Consider the following 23,989-nt stretch of genomic DNA (forward strand, 5'->3'; position numbering starts at 1 on the left):
GCAAGTTGAATATGCCCATCCCCTTTATCATGTGTCTCAACCAAAGTGAATCGGATTTTCATTTTAAGATGAAGACTCTGGAAAGGACAATCTTGATAGTCACTTCAAACTCACGGATTTTATTTTCTCAAATCAAGTTTTAAAAATTGATAAAGACAATGGTCACCTGGTTCTCACCATGTGTGTGGGAATTTGATTATTCTATTGACGGCAACAAAGGAATTTAAAACAGTATGGCCTCTTGTCAAGACTAAATATTATCCAGCCTTTAAGATCTTTCCCTGACCATGTACTTTGTTTTCTACAGGAGCTGTATGCTGCAGGCAGACTCGGAAAAGTTACGTCTCGCCTGGATTCAGGCAGTGCAGGCTAGCATTGCCACTGCATACAGAGAGAGTCCAGATAACAATTACATCAATGTGAGTGCTGCATAACCCTTCAGATGAACGGTTCCATGCTGAGGGTCACATCAGCTGTAATGGAAATAATTTTTGTTTTTTTGCCATCCAATTATTTCCCTGATTAAGACATCAGAATGTCACAAACCAGCCTGGAACCAGCTGTGGCTCCATTTTGATTAATCCAACTCTGACTAATGGACTCAGATCCCACTCCAGAAACCCAAGGACAAAATCTGGACTAACATTGCAGTGCAGTACTATGCTGCTGATGTGCTGTCATGATGTTAAAGCGAGGCCCAGTCCAGCCTGTCAGAAAGATGGTTACTCTTCAAACATTTGGCACAAACAGTTTCAATATTCAAACATTACACTGCACTCAAGGATGTAATGTGTCAAATGTAACTTATACCAGCAGGTGAACAAATTAACTTTCATTTTGGTAAAGGAGCAAAAACAAGCCTCGAAACTCGTTCATCTGAAATCTAAGGGTGGGGGCAGATTTCTCCTGTTGCCCTTGATAACTCTATCCCGTCTACCCATGAGAGGGAAGGCAGAGATTTACATGTAGTTACTAATGTAACTTTCTTTGTGTGACAGCAATTAGCTCCAGCTTGACCTCAAGACGTGCCTAAAGTATTTGTTCAACAGAAACATGTAGTGGGTGGCACAGTGGTTAGCATTGCTGCCTCACAGCGCCAGAGACCTGGGTTCAATTCCTGCCTCAGGCAACTGTCTTTGTGGAGTTTGCACATTCTCCCCGTGTCTGCGTGGGTTTCATCTGGGTGCTCCGGTTCCCTCCCACAGTCCAAAGATGTGCAGGTCAGGTGAATTGGCCATGCTAAATTGCCCGTAGTGTTAGGTGAAGGGGTAAATGTAGGGAAATGGGTCTGTGTGGGTTGCTCTTCGGAGGGTCGGTGTGGACTTGTTGGGCCGAAGGGCCTGTTTCCACACTAAGTAATCTAATCTAAACATTTGCAACAGGCCACTTTCAACACAACCTCAGCAGCAGACCGCAGTCCTTAAAGCTATGGCAGTGGCTAGTGAGATAACCATTTTCTGTTATCATATAAATATGTGACATTGTGCATTACACTGCACACTGGTCCGTGTTCCTGTAAGCCAGCATGATCTCTGACTTGCTGTCAAAATGGCAATAATTTACTCCAGTACCCTCAATCTGCTCCTCACACCGGTGCTGGTATTCCAAGTACGGGACTCAACAGTCAGGTGCATATGCCAGCACAGCACATCTCAGATCAGAATGGAGTTGCTAATTGTAAGCCTCTGGTTTTTTGGTCAACGCTCCAATTTGGAGTGTGAGCGGTTTCCACAGTGCCACATTGAATGGACCAGAGAAAGTGCTGCACCCAGAAAATGAACGCAGTCCTTAAAGCTATGGCAGTGGCTAGTGAGATAACCATTTTCTGTTATCATATAAATATGTGACATTGTGCATTACACTGCACACTGGTCCGTGTTCCTGTAAGCCAGCATGATCTCTGACTTGCTGTCAAAATGGCAATAATTTACTCCAGTACCCTCAATCTGCTCCTCACACCGGTGCTGGTATTCCAAGTACGGGACTCAACAGTCAGGTGCATGTGCCAGCACAGCACATCTCAGATCAGAATGGAGTTGCTAATTGTAAGCCTCTGGTTTATTGGTCAACGCTCCAATTTGGAGTGTGAGCTGTTTCAACAGTCCCACATTGAATTGACCAGAGAAAGTGCTGCACCCAGAAAATTAACTGTTGGAAAACTGGAATTGGGGAGAGTGAGGATTTTTGGTGTCTACTTGCCAGATCTCTGTTTAATGTGTTGACCAAAAGACTACACCGACAGCAGAGTTTTGCACTGAAATCTCTGCCTAAATTATGCACTCCTCATGGTTTTACTTGTCAGAGTTGACTTCTAATGTTAACAAACACACTCTTTAATTAATACCTTGCAAGTATTTCACATGTTATCATATTGTTACATCTCAAAATGTTGTAGTCATTTGAAGAGCGGTGACTTTTCTTTGTAAGTTGATCAACACGAGGAGACTTAGCTGCCAGAGCAGCTCTGTGTGAGAATGCAGTTGAGCTACTCCCTGCCCCATGTTAAATGGAATCTCATTTCTTCCTGGCAGAGGCTGGACAGAACTGCATCTCCATCTACGAGCAGCATTGACTCTGCTAGTGACTCCCGGGATCGCAGTGTGAAGGGTGAAAGCATCCTGCAGCGAGTGCAGGGCATCGCTGGCAATGACCAGTGCTGTGACTGCGGACAAGCTGACCCTCGATGGGCCAGCATCAACCTTGGGATCACACTGTGCATTGAGTGCTCTGGAATTCACAGGTAAATTCCCAGATTTCTCACTCCCCCAGATATTAATCAGTAAGGGAATCAAGGGTTATGGGGGAAAAGGGAGGAAAGTGGAGTTGAGGATTATCAGATCAGCCACGATCTCATTGAATAGTGGAGCAGATTCAATGGGCTGAAGGGCCTTCTTCTGCTCCAAGTATGCTGTTCTGAACCAAGGTTAATCTTTGCCAGGTTTGGGCTTTCAGCTACTTGGTAGAGTCACATTTCAAATTGCTGTAAAGTTCATGATAAACATTTTTTTTAAAAAGAGTGGTGAACCCAGAGAGGATGGAAGCAAGTAAAAGAAATTGGTAATTAGGAGACACTAAGGTATCTTCTTAACAGGGAAAGTAGAGTAAAGATAGATTTGATTGTATAGAAAATGTAAAAAATTGAGATATTCAAGAAAAGAGGTGAGAATAAAGTGGCATGCTGACCTTTTGCTTCATATTTTAATTGTGGTTTGAATGTTTATTTTACTTCCAATAAAATGTTGAGTTTTGAACATATGTTGCTGTATTTTCAAAGCATCAGTTCTTGAGTTGTCAGAAGCCTGGTAGGCCGTGAGCTTTCTTAGGCCTGCCAACAGCCTGAGACGCTGATACAGGAGCAATGCTTCCAGCGTACTTCAGTCTGTATACCCCAGCTGCTGATAACACACTGATGTAAACCGTTATTATAATTTCCCTAGAGTGACTGATCACCTTGGAACCAGTTAAAAGATTAAACAAACAATATGTTGGAACACAACCCTTGATCACTTTTTGATTAAATAGTCTTAAGCAAAAAGTAATTCCTGTTTTGAATCCATAAATTTTTTACTTACTTATGATTTTAATATCAGACTTAATTTAAGTAGCCAGCTGCTCCCCTCAAGCTACTGGGGCAGCAGTACTCCAGCATTATTAATAAACTGATTTACATCTTCCCCAGACACAATGTTGTGGCTGCTTAAAACTGACTATTGTGAGTCAGTGAGTTTCAGTCCTTGTTCCCCAATGCTTATTGATACAAAACCAGGCTAAACTTTAGCTAGAAGTGATTCCTTTTATACCTGGCTGCTGCTTTGTTCTCACCCATTTTATCCCTGACACAAATTAAAATAACCCTCAAAAGTATTAAACAGGCTTTCCTTAGAGAGACCACAGGAAGGCTGGGATGGGAAGTGGTAACATCTCACACTGGTGCAATAGAGAGTGTCACAGATGCTACAATTACATTCCAAAAATGGGAAAGTGTTGAATTTCTCAACACTACATTCTTCATGTAGATGAACACAAAGCTTAGAGAAGGATAGTGAAGGAGGCATTTGGTATGCTTTCCTTTATTGGTCAGAGTACAGGAGTTGGGAGGTCATGTTGCGGCTGTACAGGACATTGGTTAGGTCACCGTTGGAATATTGCGTGCAATTCTGGGAAAGATATAAAAGAGATCTAAGAGGCAACTTTTTCACGCAGAGCGTGGTACGTGTATGGAATGAGCTGCCAGAGGATGTGGTGGAGGCTGGTACAATTGCAACATTTAAGAGGCATTTAGATGGGTATATGAATAGGAAGGGTTTGGAGGGATATGGGCCGGGTGCTGGCAGGTGGGACTAAATTGGGTTGGGATATCTGGTCGGCATGGATGGGTTGGACTGAAGGGTTTCCATGCTGTACATCTCTGATTCTAAGACTGTAAAGGAGAGAGAACTGATCTTGGGATGTTTTGTAAGGGGAAAGGGGCAAGACAATGGAACTAACTGGATAGTACAGCCAAAGAACCAGAACAGGCACAGTGTATGGTCTCCTGTGATGGATGCTTCTATAATTGTAATTTCTCGACTATTAGAAAAATGTAAATTCACACCTCCTCATTCCCTGTTATCCAATTTGGTTCATTTCCAAAATTGCCTCTCTAATTGGGAGGGTTGCATTTTTCATATCTTTGGTCAGTGCATTGCTCTACACCGTCAGAATATAAACAGCCAGCTGAATTTTGTGTCATAGGTGGACAGGGTGGTTAAAAATGCATTTAGCACGCCTGCCTTCATAGCTCAGACTTCTGAGTATAGGAGCTGGGAGATCATGTTGAGGTTGTACAGGACATTGGTGAGGCCTCTTCTGGAGTACAGTGTGCAGTTCTGGTCGTCCTGTTATAGGGAGCATACTATTAAACTGGGGAGGGTTCTGAAAAGATTTAGCAAGATGTTGGAAATGGAAGGTTTGAGGTATAAAAATAGACTGGGACTTTTTTCACTGGAGCGTAAGAGGTTGAGGGATGACCATTTTGAGGTTGATAAAATCATGAAGGACATAAGTAAGGTGAATGACAAGGACCTTTTCCATGGGGTGGGGGAGTTCAAAACTAGGGGGCATATTTTTAAGGTGAGAGAAAAAAATATTTAAAAAGGACACGAGGGCGATTTTTTTTTTCATAATGGTTCATGCATGGAATGAACTGCCAGAGAAAGCGGTGGATGAAGGTACAGTTACAGCATTTAAAAGACATTTGTATAAGTTCATGAATAGGAAATGTTCAGAGGGATATGGGTCAAGCACAGGCAGGTAGACTCGTTTAGCTTGGGAACATAGCGTGGACTGGTTTCCTCTATGATTCTATTGCCTCATGGGCTTAGTGCACAGTTCATATGCATTAAATGGGTGGATTTCAGGCTGACAGCTCAGCAGGTCCATTGGATATTTCATTCATTATGGACAGAAAGTGCAGAACCCCTGACCTCCCACTTGATTTCCCACTGTACATTCGGTGCTAAAACATGAATTAATAAAGCACTGGCTCTGTTTGGCCTTCGCAAATATCAGAGCTGAAAATGTGTTGCTGGAAAAGCGCAGCAGGTCAGGCAGCATCCAGGGAACAGGAGAATCGACGTTTCGGGCATAAGCCCTTCGCAAATATCAGTTTTTAATGTTGTTATTTTTGTATTTTTTCGAAAGGAGCCTTGGTGTCCAGTGTTCCAAGGTTCGTTCTCTCACATTGGACTCCTGGGAGCCAGAGTTACTTAAGGTAGTTTTGAATGTTGGCACTTGATAAGATTCACATTTAATTCAGCCTTATTTGTATTGCGAATGATTTTCTACAGCTTAAAACTAAAATGTGTTCACTTTCAGTTGATGTGCGAGCTGGGAAACAACACTATTAATCATATTTACGAAGGAAGATGTGAGGAATATGGACTGAAGAAACCCCAGCCAGCAAGCACAAGGTCACATTTGAAATAATTCTCCAAGTCAACATACTTCATTAAGAATTTTACTCTTTGCTCCCATGAGACTGGAGGTCATTATGTTATTGGCTTCCTTGCCAGCTGGCTCTGGGTTGTCTGATTTGTATCTGTCTGCCACCGTGGAGATCTGCTGGCCATGTTTGCAGCTCACAGATCCTTCCGGAAATGTAATGAGGCACCTCAGACTCGGGGAGAGGAGCTAAATCTGCCATTATACATCATGTTCTGCTGTCGGCTGCCTTCTGTCGTGAAGCAAGGCTCAGCAGGAACTGTGGAAAAGCCAGTGGCCTGCAGTGGACAGAAATATCCTTGATGGGGGCCTTTCTTGTCCACTTGCTCCTGAAGTTGTTCACTGTGGTCGTGTTCTACAGAATCATAGACTGGTTACAGAACACAAGGAGGCTATCATGTCTGTGTTGGCTCTCTGCAAGAGCGACTTCATTAGACCTGCTCCCCCTCCTTTTTCCAGTAGTCCTGCACGCAGTGAGCTAACTCCCTTTCAGAAGACCTAACTGAATTTGCCTCCATGGTTGGATTTCTGTCTAATAGCTTAGCCAAATAGTTAGATATATGTAAACTTGGCAGAGAATATTTGATCGCAGGCAATGGGCATCACATATTGTTGCATCTCAATGCCTTTACCTTAGCCAGGAACACTGGCTGATATTTTTCCCTCTTGTCCATTGCCTAGTTACCAAAGGAGAGTGCTGCATTTCCACTGATGCTGTGGGTGTGAATAGCAAATTAATTGCATGTAGTTGATTTAACCAGGGATGTTCCAGCTCGGAATAAGCCAACCACAGAGCTCTGCAGGATGCTCTTTGAGAAATGTTCTGTACTCTTAAATTTCTAACATTTTAAGCTCATATCCTCCGTCCGCGAATGGTCAGTGGGTGGGCGGGCTAACATCTTTGTTTTGAATTGACGTGTTGTAGGCAGCAGAAAGAAGCCTGGATCAAAGCAAAATACGTAGAAAGGAAGTTCCTTAAAAAGCTGCCGAATGCCGACGCACTCACAGATACTGAACGGAAACCACGTCGATGGAGTGTCAAGAAATGCCGACGGCACAACAGTTCCACCAAAGCTCCGACAGCACGCAGGAGGTATCGGCAGGACACTGGCAGTGTGTCACCAGCAACATTTGCAGCAGGTGAAAGCCAAATTAGCCAAGTCTTTTTATTCCTTTTGGCTGCAGTATGTATTTTGGAAATAAAAATGAATCCCAACTTCCCCCCCTCCCCCCCCCCCCCACCCAGCACCACCACCACCACCTGATGGTGTTACTGCTGCTGCATCTTCTTCAAGTGGCTGCTGTACATGTCAGTGTCAAGACTGCTGGTTCCAGGTATTATAGACAAGTGCACCTCATTGAGTCTGTCGCACAGAGAAAGGCCTTTCAGCCCAACTGGTCTGCACTATCACTTATGCTGCACACCGACCTCTCCCCGACCCCTTCATCATATCAGCATCTAGATTAAGTCTATTGTTTTAACTCTTGTGATGAGAAAATTAGCCATCTCTTTTATTTAGTCCCTTCTAAATCTGAATAAATACAGCACTGAAGAAGAATTCTAGTCTAAGGAACAACATTGTACCTTTTATACAAACCTCCTAGTAATCCAAAACATCTTACTGTAAAATGGATTGTTCTAAATTATAGGAGAAAGTGAGGTCTGCAGATGCTGGAGATCAGAGCTGAAAATGTGTTGCTGGAAAAGCGCAGCAGGTCAGGCAGCATCCAGGGAACAGGAGAATCGACGTTTTGGGCATAACCCCTTCTTCAGGGCTTATGCCCGAAACGTCGATTCTCCTGTTCCCTGGATGCTGCCTGACCTGCGCTTTTCCAGCAACACATTTTCTGTTCTAAATTATAGTATATTTAAAGGATAACTAAATGCATCGTCCAGTGTAAAATTGAGCCCTCACTGAACTGACTAATTCCAGCTGGGGACTGGTATCTGTGGCATGAGAAATAGGAAAAAAGTATCAGAGAAGCTTCCCACCCTTGGTTGTCATTTTGTGACCATTTCAGGATGAAGGTCACACACAAGGACCAGCTCAGGGTATTCCAGTGATGGCCCCATGAACAAATAACCCACTGTGTAGACACAGGGATAATGATTGTTCGTGTGTGAGTTATTGAAGGGTAAAAACTCCCCTGGAGCTGTCCCACATGTGAGTCTGCCCTCTTCAGCACAGCACAAAGAAGAGAGTTTTGTAGTATTAGCTTTGTTCCTCTCTCTGCATTCACTAATGGCTCTTAACTTTCTTTCTTCCTGGGTTGGACATTGTGGCAAATGCAGCGGCTGCACTGGAGAGAAAATTTCGAAGAGACTCCCTGTTTTGTCCTGATGAACTTGACTCACTGTTTTCATACTTTGATACTACAGCTGGGCCCCGTAGTAAGTATATTCTCATGAACTGTGTACACAGCACTGTAAACATATGGAGTATTGACCAGGTACATTGGCAGTGACTGAATACAGGATACAGTTTTAAAAGCTGTGACCCATTATCGTGATTTCAAATGCACTGAATTAGGAGCAACAGAAGGTCAATCAGCATCCCGAGTCTTTTCTGAGATTCAATAAGTTCGTGACTGGTCAATTAGTTTCAAATTCCACATTCCTACCTATTCCTAATAAACTTTGATTTCCTCCCTCAATAAGAATCTAACTCCATCTTAAAATATTCAATGACCTTGCCTCCACCACCTTCTGAGGCAAAGAGTTTCAAAGTCCCATAATCCTCTGAAAAAAAAAGAAGACTGCTCTGAGGGGCACTCCCACTCATACCCTTGTTTCCTTGACTTTGCTTTGCCACTGTAAAGGTATTGAACTTTCTCTTGCTATCTGTCTGCTGGTCCCGCAGGTTTGAGCAGCGATAGTGGCCTGGGCGGCAGCACTGATGGCAGCACTGATATCCTGGTATTCGGCACAGTGGTGGACAGTGTCACTGAAGAAGGTTAGTCCTGGTTCCAGTTTCTTCCTGCCAAGGTCTTGGCTCAGGGATGTTGTTTGAGGATTGACGCTCAATTTCAATGTAATCAAATGTCTCGACATGCTACAACTCTGGTCAGCAATATCATAGCCTATCAACTTTCTTATAAAAGTGACTCTCAAAGTGGATTTTAAGACTTAAAATCTGATCATTTACATCCAGTTTGGTCTCATTCCGGACTACAGGCTTTCTGGAAAATGTACTTTAATGGATTTGACAGGATAAAGTAGATTGTGATGCATCCCAAGGCCAAATAACCTAAATGGTTTGTGCTCACATAAAGATAATTGGCCACTAGGGAAAGTGAGAGAATTGCCAATGCCTGTGGGATAATACCCCACATGGGTATACAGCTTCCAGAAAAGAGCAAATGACTTGTAATTTTTTAAAAAGGGAATCATCATTCTTTTTTTTGGAATGATTACTTGTTTTATCAATGAGTTCTACAGAAATTCTCATTCTGTCAATCTCTGGTATGGTACCAACAGTAACATCCCCACCTTCACACTTCCTGCGAACAGTAACACCTGTCACCACTTAATGATTTTCTAATGATTCTCTGAAATGGCTGAAGACTGAATACACAAAGATGGGTTTGCTGCGGTGTTCCACCTGCAGACAAGGTTTTCAGTAAATTGTGCAAGGCTGGAAAATTGTAGCAGCTTGCATATGCGCACATCCAGAATCTTGCGCAGCCCTATGTGTCTGGGCTCTATTCTCTGCTGACACATTGTGTTGGACATCAACCCTGGATTAATGTTAACCTGTGCCCTGCTAATAATATGCAATCTTATTAGGGCTCGGGACAGTGATGTGAATACATCAGGGTCCTATAACTGAGGCCAGGCACCTAGAGGTTTGCTGTGCTTGAGTCAGGTGGTTGGGGATGGAGAGGGGGGCCCAGAGCAGCACTGGAGCCCATGAGTTTTGTCACTGTCCCCTGGATCTAATCACTCATTAGAGAGGGTCAAATGGAGAGGCTGGGCTGAGGAGAACTGCCTCACTGTTGCTTTTCTATTCACAGTGAGTGAGGTTTCAGAGGAGTCGAGCGGTGAGGCAGAGATTGAGGCAGAAGCTTCCGACTCTGAAGATCTCCGAGAGCTACACCCTGGCATCCTCGTGTACAAGGCAGCACAAGCTCGCAATCTGGCTGTCATGGCTGAGGCCTTAGCCCATGCTGCTGACGTCAACTGGGTTAATGATGAGGATGAAAATAAAACACCGCTCATTCAAGCAGTCATTGGGGTGGGTTCACTGATCGTCCTTCACAGAGTTTTGTCCTTGCTGGAGGGTGTGGGTTCGGGAGTTGCCATTGCAGAATCTACGTAATTGCTAAAGAGGGGATGTGGACAGAGAACCTTTTAGCATTCCATCCAGACTGCACCAGATTGGCACTCTCATTAGATTATCATTCCTGGGCTAGGATTGGAAGTGGAGAAAGTGAGGTCTGCAGATGCTGGAGATCAGAGCTGAAAATGTGTTGCTGGAACAGCGCAGCAGGTCAGGCAGCATCCAGGGAACAGGAGAATCGAACAGGACAAACTTTCCTCATTCCTGAAGAAGGGCTTATGCCCGAAACGTCGATTCTTCTGTTCCCTGGATGCTGCCTGACCTGCTGCGCTTTTCCAGCAACACATCTTCAGCTTGGATTGGAAGTACTTTGCTTTTTTTTTTGACTGAAAACAACAAGTGCTGGAGATCACAGTGGGTCAGGCAGCATCCATGGAGAGAGACCAAGCTAATGTTTTGAGTCTAGATGCCTTTTCACCAGAGCTGAAGTGAATTGCGGAAGGGGCAGCATTTGTACAATAGTTGAGAGGTTGGGGCAGGGGTGTAGTGTAGAATGCTGGGGGAGAAAGTTCAGATTAAGTGATCGGAATGTGAGCATGGCAGAACAACGTTGTGACTAACTGCCAGACTGGAAAGAACAGACAGTCCCAGTGGGGGGGGGGGGGGGGGGGGGGGGGGGGAATATAGGACATAGTAACAGAAAATGTAACAAGTAGGGCTGAAAGAAAGGGAAGAAATGGGGAGTTAGTTCATAATTTGAAAGTATTTACTGTATAATGTGTACTGTAAAGTGCCAAGTCTGAAGATGAGATGTTCCTCCAGTTTGTGCACGTGATAGAGTGTGTGTGTGTATAAGCTTGGTTAAGTGTATGTGAGATAGGTATGTGTGAGAGGGTGCATGTGTTGGGGGATGTAGGTGTGTGCAAATGAAAGAGAGCTTGTGTATGAGGAAGGGTGTGCATGGGTGTGTGAATCTGTAGGAGTGTAGCAGCATGCTAAATGGACAGGCGAGCAGGACGCTGTGTTAAAATGACTGGCTACAGGAAGGTCGGGTTCCTGCTTGCACACAGACTGGAGGTGTTCTGCAAACTGGTCACCCAGTCTGTTTGGTTTCTCCAATATAAGGTCGGCCACTCTGGGTACAGTGAATACAATACACAAGCTTGGAGGAGGTACAGGTGAAATGCAGCTTCACTTGGAAAGATTGTTTTATCTTTTGCTTTTTGTGTTTTCGACAGGGTTCACTTGTTGCTTGTGAATTCCTACTTCAAAATGGGGCTGATGTAAATCAAAAAGATATTCGAGGTCGTGGGCCGATTCATCATGCCACCTATCTGGGACACACTGGGTAAGGAATACCTGTAATATCTGCTGAGGTGGGTAGTAATTTGGCGAAGAACTGAAATCCTTTTGAGGATATTTTTTAACCTTAATCCCTATCAAGCTCTTCTGCCCTCTTCTGTGTTGTCTGATTACACATTTAATGCCCAGTCCTGTGCAAGCGACAACTTAGTTCAACTAAACATGGGAAAGACTGACCTCAGTGATACCTTGTCAATGGCTCATCCCTATGCTCCATGACCACTTCGAGCTGAGTTGAACTGTTTGCTATCTCAGCATCCAGTTCGGTCCTGCCCAGCTTATCCCTTCCTTCATGAAAGCCACTCGTGCCTCAGTCCATCTACTGCTGAAACCTCATACAGGCCTTTATCACATCCATGCTCAATTTCCTCTGAACAGTTAGCTCAATTGGCTGATTGGCTGGTTCACTGGTTTGGGATGCAGAGTTATCCCAACAGCACAGGTTCAATTCCCCCACTGGCTTATGTTCTCATAATAGTGTTGTCTTTTCAACTGCCTCCTTACTCCTTGCCTGAGGTATGGTGACCCTCAAAGTTAGCCATCATCAGTTTGTCTCTCTCCATCACGAGACAGCAGTCCTCTGGACTATGACTTCAGCATACCCCTGGCCTTTCCCCCAAATTCCATCCTCCAGAGACTAATTAAAAGCTTAACTGCGTGTATCCCACCTCATACTCTATCGGAAGGATATCGTGAAACTTGAAAGGGTTCAGAAAGGATTTACATAGGTGTTGCCAGGTTGGAGGATTTGAGCTATAGGGAGAGGCTGAACAGGCTGGGGCTGTTTTCCCTGGAGCATTGGAGGCTGAGGGGTGACCTTATAGAGATTTATAAAATCATGAGGGGCCTGGATAGGGTAAATAGGCAAGGTCTTTTCCCTGGGGTGGGGCAGTCCAGAACTAGAAGGCATAGATTTAAGATGAGAGGGGAAAGATATATAAGGGAACTAAGGGTCAACCTTCCCATGTACATGTCTGGAATGGGCTGCCAGAGGAAGTGGTGGAGGCTGGTACAATTACAACATTTAAAAGGCATCTGGATGGGTACATGAATAGGAAGGGTTTAGAGGGATATGGGCCAAGTGCTGGCAAATGGGACTAGATTAGGTCAGCATGGACAGGTTGGACTGAAGGGTCTGTTTCCATGCTGTACATCTCTATGACTCTACGGCTTTCACTACATCATTCCTCAATAATTTGCAATGTCTGCTGGTGTCTCAGAGTCTGTCATTTAAAATGTATATCCTCGTGATGAATTCCTTCCATTGTCTTGGCTTCCTCCAGCCCCCTCCCCATTCCTTTGGTTTGGGCCTTCTCTTCCTTTCGGTAGCTGTTGATCCTTCAGGTGCCTAGTTCTCACTCAATGCAATTTTCTCCCCTCGCTATCACACATCCTCCAAACCCACATGCCTGACAACGTTTTTGATCACTCCTCCTAATGTCTCTCTCTCTTTGGTTTTTTATCTCTTCTTTTCCCTTCATGCTCCAGTGAAATTCCTGGAGGTTCTGGTCTCCCTGATTTTGTCAGACTTCAGTTTTTGAGCTGTGTCAGAGACATTACAATTATACAAACATTGCACAAACATTGTTGTAGGATTAAGCAATCAAGATATTGATAACATACATCCTCTATGCCCTGTTCTTTTTATCCTTTACTTTTCTCTTATTCTGTTTTTATTTTGTACTTTCTCCAAACTTGAATCTTTTTCACATTTTCTCCTCCTCCTGACTTCCTACTTCAGTCTCCATACAATCATAGAATACCTACACAGTGTAGAAAGAGGCCATTTGGCCCCTCCAGTCTGCATGGACCTTTTGAAGGGCATCCCACCCTATCCCCATAACCCTGCATTTCCTGTGGCCAATCCATCTAACCCGCACATCTTCAGTCTGTGGGAGGAAACCAGGCCATCTGGCAGAAACCCATGCAGACACTGGAAGAACGTGCAAACTCCAAGGGTGGAATCAAGCCGAGGCCCCTAGCACTGTGAGGCAGCAGTGCTGACCACTGAGCCACCATGCTGCCCCATCTCCAGCTTTGAAGATGAGAGCAACGTTTGGGGGGGGGGGGAAGAAATAGATTCAGCCCAAGAAGTATGGGTTCATAAAATCATGGAATGTTTCAACATTGGGTTTCAGCACTCAGCTCATTTTATCAGTAGCAGCTCATTGAAAGGGTGACACAGGCACTCTTTGACCGATTGCTCGGTGTCAGTCAGAAATAGAGTGAAAATTAATAGATACACCCAGGTAGCAACAGGTGGAGGCCATGCAACCACTCAGGTCTGTCCAGTGCTTCAGTTAAATCTTACCTGTTCTTTATGTGAACTCCATTTGGCCACTTTGATGCTACATCTTTCAATATCTTAACTAACGACTCCAGTTTTGAAAATCCTCACCACCAACCCACCCAACCAAACTCAGCTTTTTGGAAAAGAGAGTTCCACCTTTTCACTACCCTTTATTGTATGAATAAATATTTCTTGGCAGTACCCTGATTCCTGATGAAGGGCTTTTGCCTGAAACCTCAATTTTCCTGCTCCTGGGATGCTGCCTGACCTGCTGTGCTTTTCCAGCACCACTCTGATCTAAACTCTGGTTTCTAGCATCTGCAGTCCTCACTTTTGCCTAGTACCCTGAAACTGCCTAATTGTGGGTTTTAAGATTAAATCCCAGCTCCAACCCCCCCCCCCCCCCCCCCCCCCCCCCCCCAAACCACCACCACCAAATACTTGGAACAGTAAACATGTTCGTTGCTTACTGAGCATCTTGGAAGGTTTTAATGTGATAGGTGCTATTTACATGTAAGTTCTGAAAGTTTGCATGAAACCGATGTTTTCTCACCTTCTCTCGCCTTGTCTGTTCCCAGTCAGGTCTGTCTTTTTCTCAAGCGAGGAGCCAGTCAGAATGCAGTGGACGATGATGGGCAGGATCCACTCAGCATCGCTGTTCAAGCAGCTAATGCAGACATAGTGACTCTGTAAGCTCCTTTCTCCTGTCTTCACTACGCTGTTTGATAATTGTTGCCACCTATCAAATCCGGAATTCTTTTACAGTTTTGCTCAAAAATTCTCCTTTCTACTTTTATTGCACACAATAAAAATGATCACTATTATCAAGTTTGAAATGTATTGCTCATGTTCAAGTGAAAGTTTGTGAGTTCGACTGTATTTTCTAAATTCATTTTTGCCATTGTTCCATTGGTAACCTCTGACTGCAGCCAGTGACTTGAGTCTATCGGGTATCACGCTAAGCAGACTGTCTTCAGGGACTCTCTCAGTTACAGTCCTTCTGAGGCAAGGTTGGAAGGAGTTGGGCAGCACACTCCTATGGCCTCAAAGGTACTTGCACATAGAGGGCAAGCAGTATCTTAGACTTGGCGGCCTTCGTGATGTGGCTGAATATTGTAACCAAGGTGAGGACAATTGGAAGTGTTGTGTGTGGACAGGATTAGACTTGGTTTTGATGCTCTCCACACTAAAAAAAAAGAGTCATAAAGTCAAACAGCAGGGAAACAGACCCTTTGGTCCATCCAGTCCATGCAGGCCATAATGCCAAATAAAACTAGTCCCACCTCCCTGTGCTTGTCCCATATCCTTCCAAACATTTCTTATTCATGTACTTAACCAACTGTCTTTTAAATGTCGTAACTGTATCCCATCCACCACTTTTTCTGCAAGTTCATTCCACCCATGAACCACTCTCCGTGACATGTAAGAAATCTAGAAGTTAATCTATGGCTAATAGCACAGTAGAGGTGATAGCTTTCAGCAGTGGTATAAAATAAACAGTAGTTAAGAAGTTGCTGGATTTTACCTGGTTCGTACCTTTCCATTCCTATGGGCTCCAGTGTAAAGAACGTATAGTAACCAGCTGCCTATTTGCTACCACATTGGATGTTTAAATTGAGCCCTTCATCAGAATGATGCACAAAGCATGGGCCAATAAGTGATAGAGCCAATTAGGCAGCTTCATCCCCATTAGAAAACCTGTTGAAAAGCATTTTAAAGTCACTTATCCAGAGAAAAAAGTTAATAGGTTCATTCAGTTAATCTGAGTAGGAATTTAGCACAGGTTCCAGATGAAAGAGAGGTAATGAATGACAAATCCACATTACCACTGCCCAAATTAGGATGTTAGCATAAAATCCAAGGCTTAATTTGAGGAGAGTTCCTCTCTGAAGAACGCTCTCTTGTTGCCCAAAAAATGTTAATTTGCTCCCTCTTTTTGCCCACAGATTGCGACTGGCAAGAATGAATGAAGAGATGCGGGAAACGGAAGGCCCATTTGGCCAGCCAGGTCAATATCCTAGCAGCAGTCCTACTGAGCTTCAGTACAGGAAGTGCATTCAGGAGTTTATCAGCCTAAAGATAGATGAATGCTAGGGAAACAGCACTAACTAACCTGGCTGGGTGATGTAGTAATGACAAACTGGGCCTCTTTTGACTACACATTTCTGTTATGGATGGTGGGGCGATGAGCTGTTTTCTTTATGACCTTATACATACAGCTGGCACTGATGGTGAAAGAAGAAAAGGGCTGTGCTTAAAGTTTATTTTGTGTTGTGTGAACAGATCCTTCCTTCACATTTTTCAGTCTCAATGTGGTTACTGTAAAGCATGGATTTAAGTAATAATTCACAAACATTCCACACACTAATGTCCTTTGTGGATTCGTGGGTTGATGTGCTCAGTTACAAGACACCAGCCGATAAAGGTCAGCAAGTCTTTGCCAAACTATCAGGTCTCACTAGGTGCAAGTAGAGATGCTCTCGTTGATCTGGAGGCTCCCTGGGTGAGGGAGGACAAACTCACAAAGGTTTCCATTCCTGATAGCTATCAAGTTGGGTTGAGAACAGGATTAGGTTCAGCACTGATACCCTACCCCATGCCACCACTCCCTCATTGAAAAGGCTTGCCAGTCCCCAGTCTGTAGAGCAGTTACATGATGTACAGAGTGTTGCTGACAGCTATGAAACTGTACGCCCCGAGTCAGCGATCTTTGGACAGCAGGGAAGGAAAACAAAATCATAACTGGGGTTGAGATTTTAAAGTTTAAAATTTTACCTTTATAAATTAAATTAAACTTTTAAATATTTTGGACTTCAAAATGAAGTCTGTCTCAGCCCCTCCAATTAAACCCAGGATGCTCAGTTAAGTACGAGTACTATAAGTTTCTGGTAACAAATCAACAGCAGATAGGAGTGGAATGTTCTTCTATAAGACCATGAATATTTGTTACATTATTGCCTGCAATTAAGAATCGATCATTTCCTCATAGCTTGGTTTGTTTTTTTAGAAAAGATATGCTGTTTTTAATGTAATTCTTCTTGGCTCTTTTCTATTGGAACCCTGAAGGGCAAACTGTAAGTCCAGATTAATGTACAGACCCTTGCTTAGCTCAACACATTCCCAAACTGACTCAGATCAGTCACCTTACCATCTACCACCAGCAGATAAACAGATCTGCCAATAATTTGTAGGTAAAAGCAGAAAATGCTGAAGAAACTCAGCCAGTCTGGCACCTTCGATGGAGAGAGAAATAGAGTTCTTTGGTACTCCAAACCGATGCTGCTATCCCTGCTGGGTTTCTCAGCGCACTTTCTGTTTTTATTTCCAATCTCTAGTATCTGCAGTACTTCACTTTTATCTGCAAATATTCATGATTCTCAAGAGGGCGTCCAGCATAGTGAACAAAGTGAGAATCTTACAGTAACACCCAAGGAATTGTAGTTGAGAGCTTTGACCTTGGAGAAAATTAGGTATTTGTGGGTTTCCTCTGGCCCCTGCTAACTGGAGATAGATATTGCTGCTAACTGTGGACACTCTGAGTGAGGGGAGTAAAGTCCAGGAAACTACAAAGGAGATTTTATGGGCGTGCATTTCAAAGAAATAAATAACATTTTTAAGAACCCAGAGGGGAGGAGGTGAACAAGTCTTTCAGTTATAAAAGAAACAGAATCAAAAATTTATTCTAAATCATTTGTTTCTACTGGAAACTGTTACACAGGTCACAAATAAAGAATTAAACTTCAGGCAAACCCTTCTCTGCTTTCACCAACTCTGTACAGGACTGATGATGTCTGAGGGTATTTGCTAGGTTGAGATGAGAAGTCTTGAAATCATGTGCTCTGATTTGGTTTTACATTGGTGCTGCAAAACTCATTGCCTCGGTTACAGAGAAAAAATTCCAATTAATCAGCAAATGCCTGCCAAGCAAGATGTGGTCCTAAGGGACCTTCTTTAATAATCTCAGTTTTTAAGCAGCCAGGGTTAGTTTGCCAATGAATTACTATTAAATAACTTGAAATGGCAACTAAATATTCCTTTATACTATATTCAACTTTTCTATGGTGAAGAATATTCCCAGAAATGCAATGGAATAGGGAAGTGTTGAGCCATATGAACTATTTTGATCTTTTAACTAATCAAACATTGCTTTGTTGAGATGCTGCATCTAGTACTGTAATCAGAACCTGAGCAGTTTAGAAGGAAGATGATTGTTTTCTGTAATTGGGTTCCATGGTAACACTGACCTTTTTGTTTTTAATCTTGATGTTGTAATTATTGTAAACAGACCAGGTGACCTTAGTTACACGTATAGGACAGAATCTGCCCTTGTGCCTGTACAGTAGGTGTCATGTGTTGATGTGTATTGCTTGATATATTAAAAAAAAAGGTGGTTACAACATTCTGTTTCTCAAAACAAAATCACGCATTTTAAGGGGAAATCAAGTTCTGTAAATATTAAAATGGAGTTTTGTTCTGGTTGGGACAATTTATTTAAAATGAAATAGAATATGAATTAGATTTTATGTATAAAACAACTTTGTGCACTTTTCCTACCTACAGTATTGTTTTCTGTTAACTTTGTGAGTTCTCTCAACAGTGAAAGTGTTGTTTTAAATGTTTATTTATATGAATTGCCCAGAGGAATAGTGCAATGAAAAAAAAATGAATACAGGTAACTGTGTTTATTGTTGGAGATTTGTGGGGTTTTTTTTTGTAACACCATAGAGTGTATTTTTTTAAATTGACACACTTTGTTTTGTATTTGGCACAGTACAGGCATAAAATGTCTCTGAGCTTTTATTTAGTGTGACGCACCTGTGCAGATTTCTACTGCTTAGTTTAGCGTAGATTACTAGAGCACATGGCAAGTTTTCAATAGATCTCTTTTAATGCATTCTGTGAAAGCTGTTTAATTTGCAACAAAACCTGAATCAACAGGTCCCACAGGTACAGTTTCAACAAAAAAAATTGCTTTTCATTTTGAGACTTTTTCTTGTACTTTCTGTGTACGGAGCAATGTTTTCAAATTGATTTTTGACACCCAGCATCTCTAATTAAATGCTGTGCATAACATTGTGCAAGATCCTTACAAGTTGAAAAACATGTCTTTTGGCAGAAAGCAACAGTGTAAAATATTAATATATACCACCATCATCTCTCACCCTTCAAGCTCCATAAAACTGCTGCTCAAAATATGTGATTTCTTGTCTGGAACTGATAGAATTGTCAGAAGTGGGATTTAGCACTGTTTCCCCTCTCACTTGTCCGTCACTGATAGAGATGCAACTCAATGCTGTTAGCAGGTTAGGCAAACAATCTCCAGTTAGGAGAGACGACTGTGTTAGGAATTATGGCTGAATGCTCCCACCTCGTCGCACTGCAGGACAGTACGTTAGATTAGAGAAATTGCCAAAACGTTAGTGTCTAACAATTCAATGGTCACAGGGCACTTGTGTAGCTAGCTGCCAATTCCCCTTTAAGGTAGACCCCCTAAGAAGTTGCACAATTCAGCAATTGACTCAGTGATCATTCGCATCATCTACATGTGATTTTTAGGCAAAAATTTACCAGGAGTGGGCATTCAGCAAATAACTTCAGGGTTCAAACAGTGCACTTTCAGGAGTATTGATCCTCCCTCAGGAATTCTGACCTGCCTTGAATTGACTGTTAGTGAGAGTGGGAGTTCTTCGACTCTCTGCAGGTTGCTTCAACTGCCAGCTGAATGCATCTCTAATGGGCCTCATTTTTACATGACACTGATTTGAGTTTACTCAATCCTGTCTTTAAGGATAGTAAAGGCTCCATGGGTATTATTGGTAAGGCCATAATTCAGTGGCCCTCGCTAATTCCCTTGCGAGGGCGGTGGTCAAACCAAGTGCAGGGCCATTTCAGAAAATATTTAAGAATCAACCACATTGCTGTGAGACCAGTCACCTAAAGGCCCAGACTAAAATGGCATGTTTCCTTCCCTAAATACATTTTAAAGAACCATTTGAGTTTTACAACAGTCTAGTAGTTTCACTGGCAACATTATAGATTTTAGCTTTATATTCAAAGTTTAATGTATCTGATTAGTGGGTTTTGAACTCATGGCTCTGGATTACAACCTGTACATTACTCCACACATTTAAATGCCTGTGTTACTGAAGCTTTTAATATTTCTTTTGCAGTGTTTCATTTCTACATGATAACTATATTATCGTTCCTTTTCTGTTTGGAGGTTTTGAGATATAGTCTTAGCAAATAATTATCTTGTACTAATACCACCTCACATTTCACCCCTAAAAAGTAAGGCTCTCTTTTAAAAGTTGTCAACATATGTGAGGGATACAATACGTATTAGTAACAGAGGTGTAACAGAATTATTGATCTAAAAAATTCTACTGGTTTCATTTGGTAAGGAAGAGTTCAAGGTGACCACAATTCAGTGCTGCCTGCAGGCTCCTGACAGTCTAGCAGGAGAGCTCCCAGTCCCTGAAAGGACAAGCTGTAAACAGCATCTGTTGGGCTGAGATTAAGGAGTTCCTACTTATTCATCAGGCCGATGGGTAATGTTGTCATGATGCAGTTTTTCTTTCTCTGGCAGAAACCATTGGCCCAGTGCCAAATCCCTGAAAACGCTCCACACGCACACATTTACATTCTGAGCAGTCACTAGAGACTGTCCCAAGCTGTAATAAATCAGGGTAGAACTTGTGTCTCCAGATTCTGCAGAGGTAAGGCAAACCAAGCCATTGCTGTTTAAGCCATCTGTGTAAATTGGATGTGGTATTGATGCTTGCAGATTGAAATGACAATGGAGCACAAGTTCCCTCCTGATTCCAGATTAGAGTGGTCCTGGAAAAGCACAGCAGGTCAGGCAGCATCCGAGGAGCAGGAAAATCGACATTTCAGGCAAAAGCCCTTCATCAGGAATAGATGAAGGGCTTTTGCCCGAAACGTCAATGTTCCTGCTCCTCGGATGCTGCCTGACCTGCTGTGCTTTTCGAGCACCACTCTAATCTGGAATCTGGTTTCCAGCATCTGCAGCCCTTGTTTTTATCAAGTTCCCTCCTGAACTTGACTGCACAATTCTGAGGAACCAAACTTTCTATTCCTCTTTCAGAACCATCTGTTTTGAAGATGCTTACATTTCATCCAAGTCTCCATTATAGATTAGGAGCTTTTGGTTCTTCATGGAATTTCGAAGAAACTCACAAACAATTATAAACATTCCGCAGCCAGCCATCCCTCATCACAATCATCTATTAGGAATTGGGATAGTCATTCTGTAAAATGATGGTGAGGCTATTTGTGCTGGAGTCTGTAGATAACCTGAAATGAAAGGGACAGGAGTTTTCTATCAGGTAGAAGCTATATTCTGTACAACACTATTTTGTGCTATTTTCTGATCTGGTTCATTAAAGCTTACAATTGTAGCTCAATGTAGCTCTGCTCATGCATGGAGATGTTTGAAGACCTAATTCTGACAGACTGTTCTGGCACTCCAACAATTTCTTTTTAACTTTACATTGAGTTGAAAAGTAGGAACTTTCCAACCTACAGCATCCACAGTCCCTATCAGGTCCACTCAGGAATAGAAGAATAGTTTCAGCAACAGCTCTTTCACCAAACCTAATAAGCAGCCAGAAACTCACCCAAGATGCCCATAAGTTGATGATGGGAAGAGATTATTTGGAGCAGGACAAACCAATTTCACATAGAACCTGTGCAGAGAAACTCTCATCTCCACAGCCTAGACTGGATCTGAACCCAGGCCTCAGAACACACTGTATCACCAGCCTTCTGTGAGAAACTTCCTGAAGGAATCAGGGTGATTGTCCGGGATCTGTACAGACCTATAAAGACTCTTGCAAGACTGCCGCTTTGTAAACTTTTGTTTGTTGAAAAGACCAAGACCAAATGTAAGCCACTTTTCCCCTCCACACTAGGATAAACCACTGCATGACCATTGGATAGGGGGGTAACTATGGGGAAAAAATGGTTTCCAATATAAAACAATTCAAACATTTTTAAAAAGGCAAGTGATTTATCTAACACCATTTATTCCACAATCAATGAGGCTGTTACTTCCTGCTAAAGACTGGAAAAAGACACAACTGATGTGCACTGAATCTAGGTTAGCAATAGATAGATGGGTCCAATTCTCAGTTAATGGAATGAAAGTTCAGATTTTAAAAACAGAGTCCCCTTCCTTGCTTTGTGGTTTAGTTAGTAACACACTGTCTGTATGGAATGGACCTTTCCTGATCAAGAGGTCCTAGTTTCAGTATGGAGTTCACTAATTTTATGTAGGTTAGTGATGGGTGTGAGAATTGGCCTGCAGTTGACTGGGGGAGGGGGGCTGGTTAGTTGGTTAGTGCAGTGGGATGGAAGAAAGGGTTTTGCCATCCTAATGACTATTCACTGAGCCCTGCTAAAAACACACGTGGACACTGGGTGGCATTGGTTGAGCCACTGGGTGAAGGAAAACATAACATCAAGGAAGATAACATTAAGAGTAGATGCTGTTCAGGGCAGGAGATAGTCCAGGGATTGGAGAGAGAGGGCTTGCGGGCTGGTGGAAATTGAGGGTGGGGATAATAAAGACGGATAGTTGGATGTTGATGTCAAACAATGAGTTGGCAAAACACAACAGCTAGTTAAGTGTCTGTTAGATATCGTAGAAAGTACAAAACCTGCAGTTTAACTAAAGTATTTGTGAAAAGTTATGTAGAAATACTGTAGGATGGAGTCTTGCTGTACAGCTGTAAATATGCTACGCAACTTAACCCTCTTATTGCCTGCTTTGTCATGAGCTTGTGCTAGCTTTCCCTTGTCTGTACTGAATGTTGTACTCAGACTGATGCATTCTGCAACTGATTATCTTTGTAAAATTTACACTTTTGACTGTTGCCTTGTGTCTGCTTTCTTATTGTCTTTTGAAAAACTGTTAATAAATTCGGTTTGAAATCCTAACCTTGAGTGATGCTGTCCGCTTCCTTTTTCCAGCTCATTCACTGAGACTTCCTCCTTATACGTTCCCCACAATGGAAGCTACTCACTATTGATCAGTTACAATGGCTGAATCATTGTTGGGTGAACACTAGGGACAAAGTAATTCTCCTCTCAGGACCCTGTAACATTCAGTAGACCATAGATACAGGCAAGCCTGAAATTGGCAGTTTCAGATCACCTCCCCCTTAAACACCCCCTACCTCTTCTGACCGTGTGTGTGACACTTTAGTAGCTAAATCCAAAAAGGTTTGAGGTGTGTTTCAACTCCCATTCCAGTGGCATGAGCACAAGGTACAGATGTTCACTGGTTTGTGTTGCAGCTTTTGGGATAAGATGTTGAATTAATCCCTGTCTGGGTACGGTGAACAATATTCCTAACACAACAGAAAATTGAAATGTCTGGGCACTGTTGCATTGCTGCCGGTGGAATCTTCATGTATCCTACAGTTTCACAGGTTGACTAAAAGCTTTTGGGGCTCCTGTGGTGCAGGGGTAGTGTCGTACCTCTGAGCCAGGAGCTCTGGGTTCAAGTCCTACCTGCTCCAGAAGTGTGTAATAACATCACTGAACAAGTTGATTAGAAAATATCTAAGAGTGACTTTGCTTCAAAAGTACTTAATTTAGCGTAAAGTGCTTTGCAAATGTCCTGAGGTCCAATGTGATGCAAGACATTTTTTTCTCACTGCCAAACTGTATTCCCTATGGAACCAATTTCTCTGAGGCGATGCTTTAATGTCCCTCAGTAAATGGTTCTTCAATCATCCTGTGTTTCACAACTCTCACCGTTCAGCTATGCATGCAGTGTGCAAGGAGAGTAATGCACTGGGTATGTTAGCTGCTTACCCGCTATCTTCATGAACACTCCCAGCCCCAACTTGTCACATTAGTGTACGAGATATTAAAATGCATGGGGTTCAGGCAGGCTGCATGTCATTGTCATAAGGAAGTTTGGTGAGAACTGAAACATCATTTGGACTCAAGGCAACAGGTGTTTGTATCAGACAATGGCTTCCAGGGCTCAACACCTTTGTGTCTCACTCACTAGATGAGGAAGCAGCTTGTCTCCTGTTTCAACACA

The 23,989-nt window shown here is 42.8% G+C and overlaps 1 protein-coding gene across 2 annotated transcripts in view; it reads left to right on the forward strand.

Annotated features, from left to right (window-relative positions):
- acap3b (ArfGAP with coiled-coil, ankyrin repeat and PH domains 3b) overlaps nt 1-20,764 on the forward strand; it is a 310,483-nt gene extending 289,719 nt beyond the window's left edge. Inside the window, exons 14-24 of one of the 2 annotated variants that reach the window (XM_043675828.1) lie at nt 308-419; nt 2,532-2,740; nt 5,683-5,752; nt 5,857-5,951; nt 6,908-7,122; nt 8,276-8,374; nt 8,844-8,936; nt 9,997-10,217; nt 11,501-11,610; nt 14,493-14,603; nt 15,861-20,764. In XM_043675828.1, the coding sequence (XP_043531763.1) occupies nt 308-419; nt 2,532-2,740; nt 5,683-5,752; nt 5,857-5,951; nt 6,908-7,122; nt 8,276-8,374; nt 8,844-8,936; nt 9,997-10,217; nt 11,501-11,610; nt 14,493-14,603; nt 15,861-16,008 (1,483 nt within the window). In that variant the 3' untranslated portion in view covers nt 16,009-20,764. Of the gene's footprint in view, nt 1-307; nt 420-2,531; nt 2,741-5,682; nt 5,753-5,856; nt 5,952-6,907; nt 7,123-8,275; nt 8,375-8,834; nt 8,937-9,996; nt 10,218-11,500; nt 11,611-14,492; nt 14,604-15,860 lie in introns of both variants that reach the window. The other variant, XM_043675827.1, reaches the window with a different exon arrangement.
- The last annotated feature ends 3,225 nt before the right edge of the window (nt 20,765-23,989 follow it).

Source organism: Chiloscyllium plagiosum, chromosome 34 (assembly GCF_004010195.1).
Source record: "Chiloscyllium plagiosum isolate BGI_BamShark_2017 chromosome 34, ASM401019v2, whole genome shotgun sequence".
Taxonomy (NCBI): Eukaryota; Metazoa; Chordata; class Chondrichthyes; order Orectolobiformes; family Hemiscylliidae; genus Chiloscyllium; species Chiloscyllium plagiosum.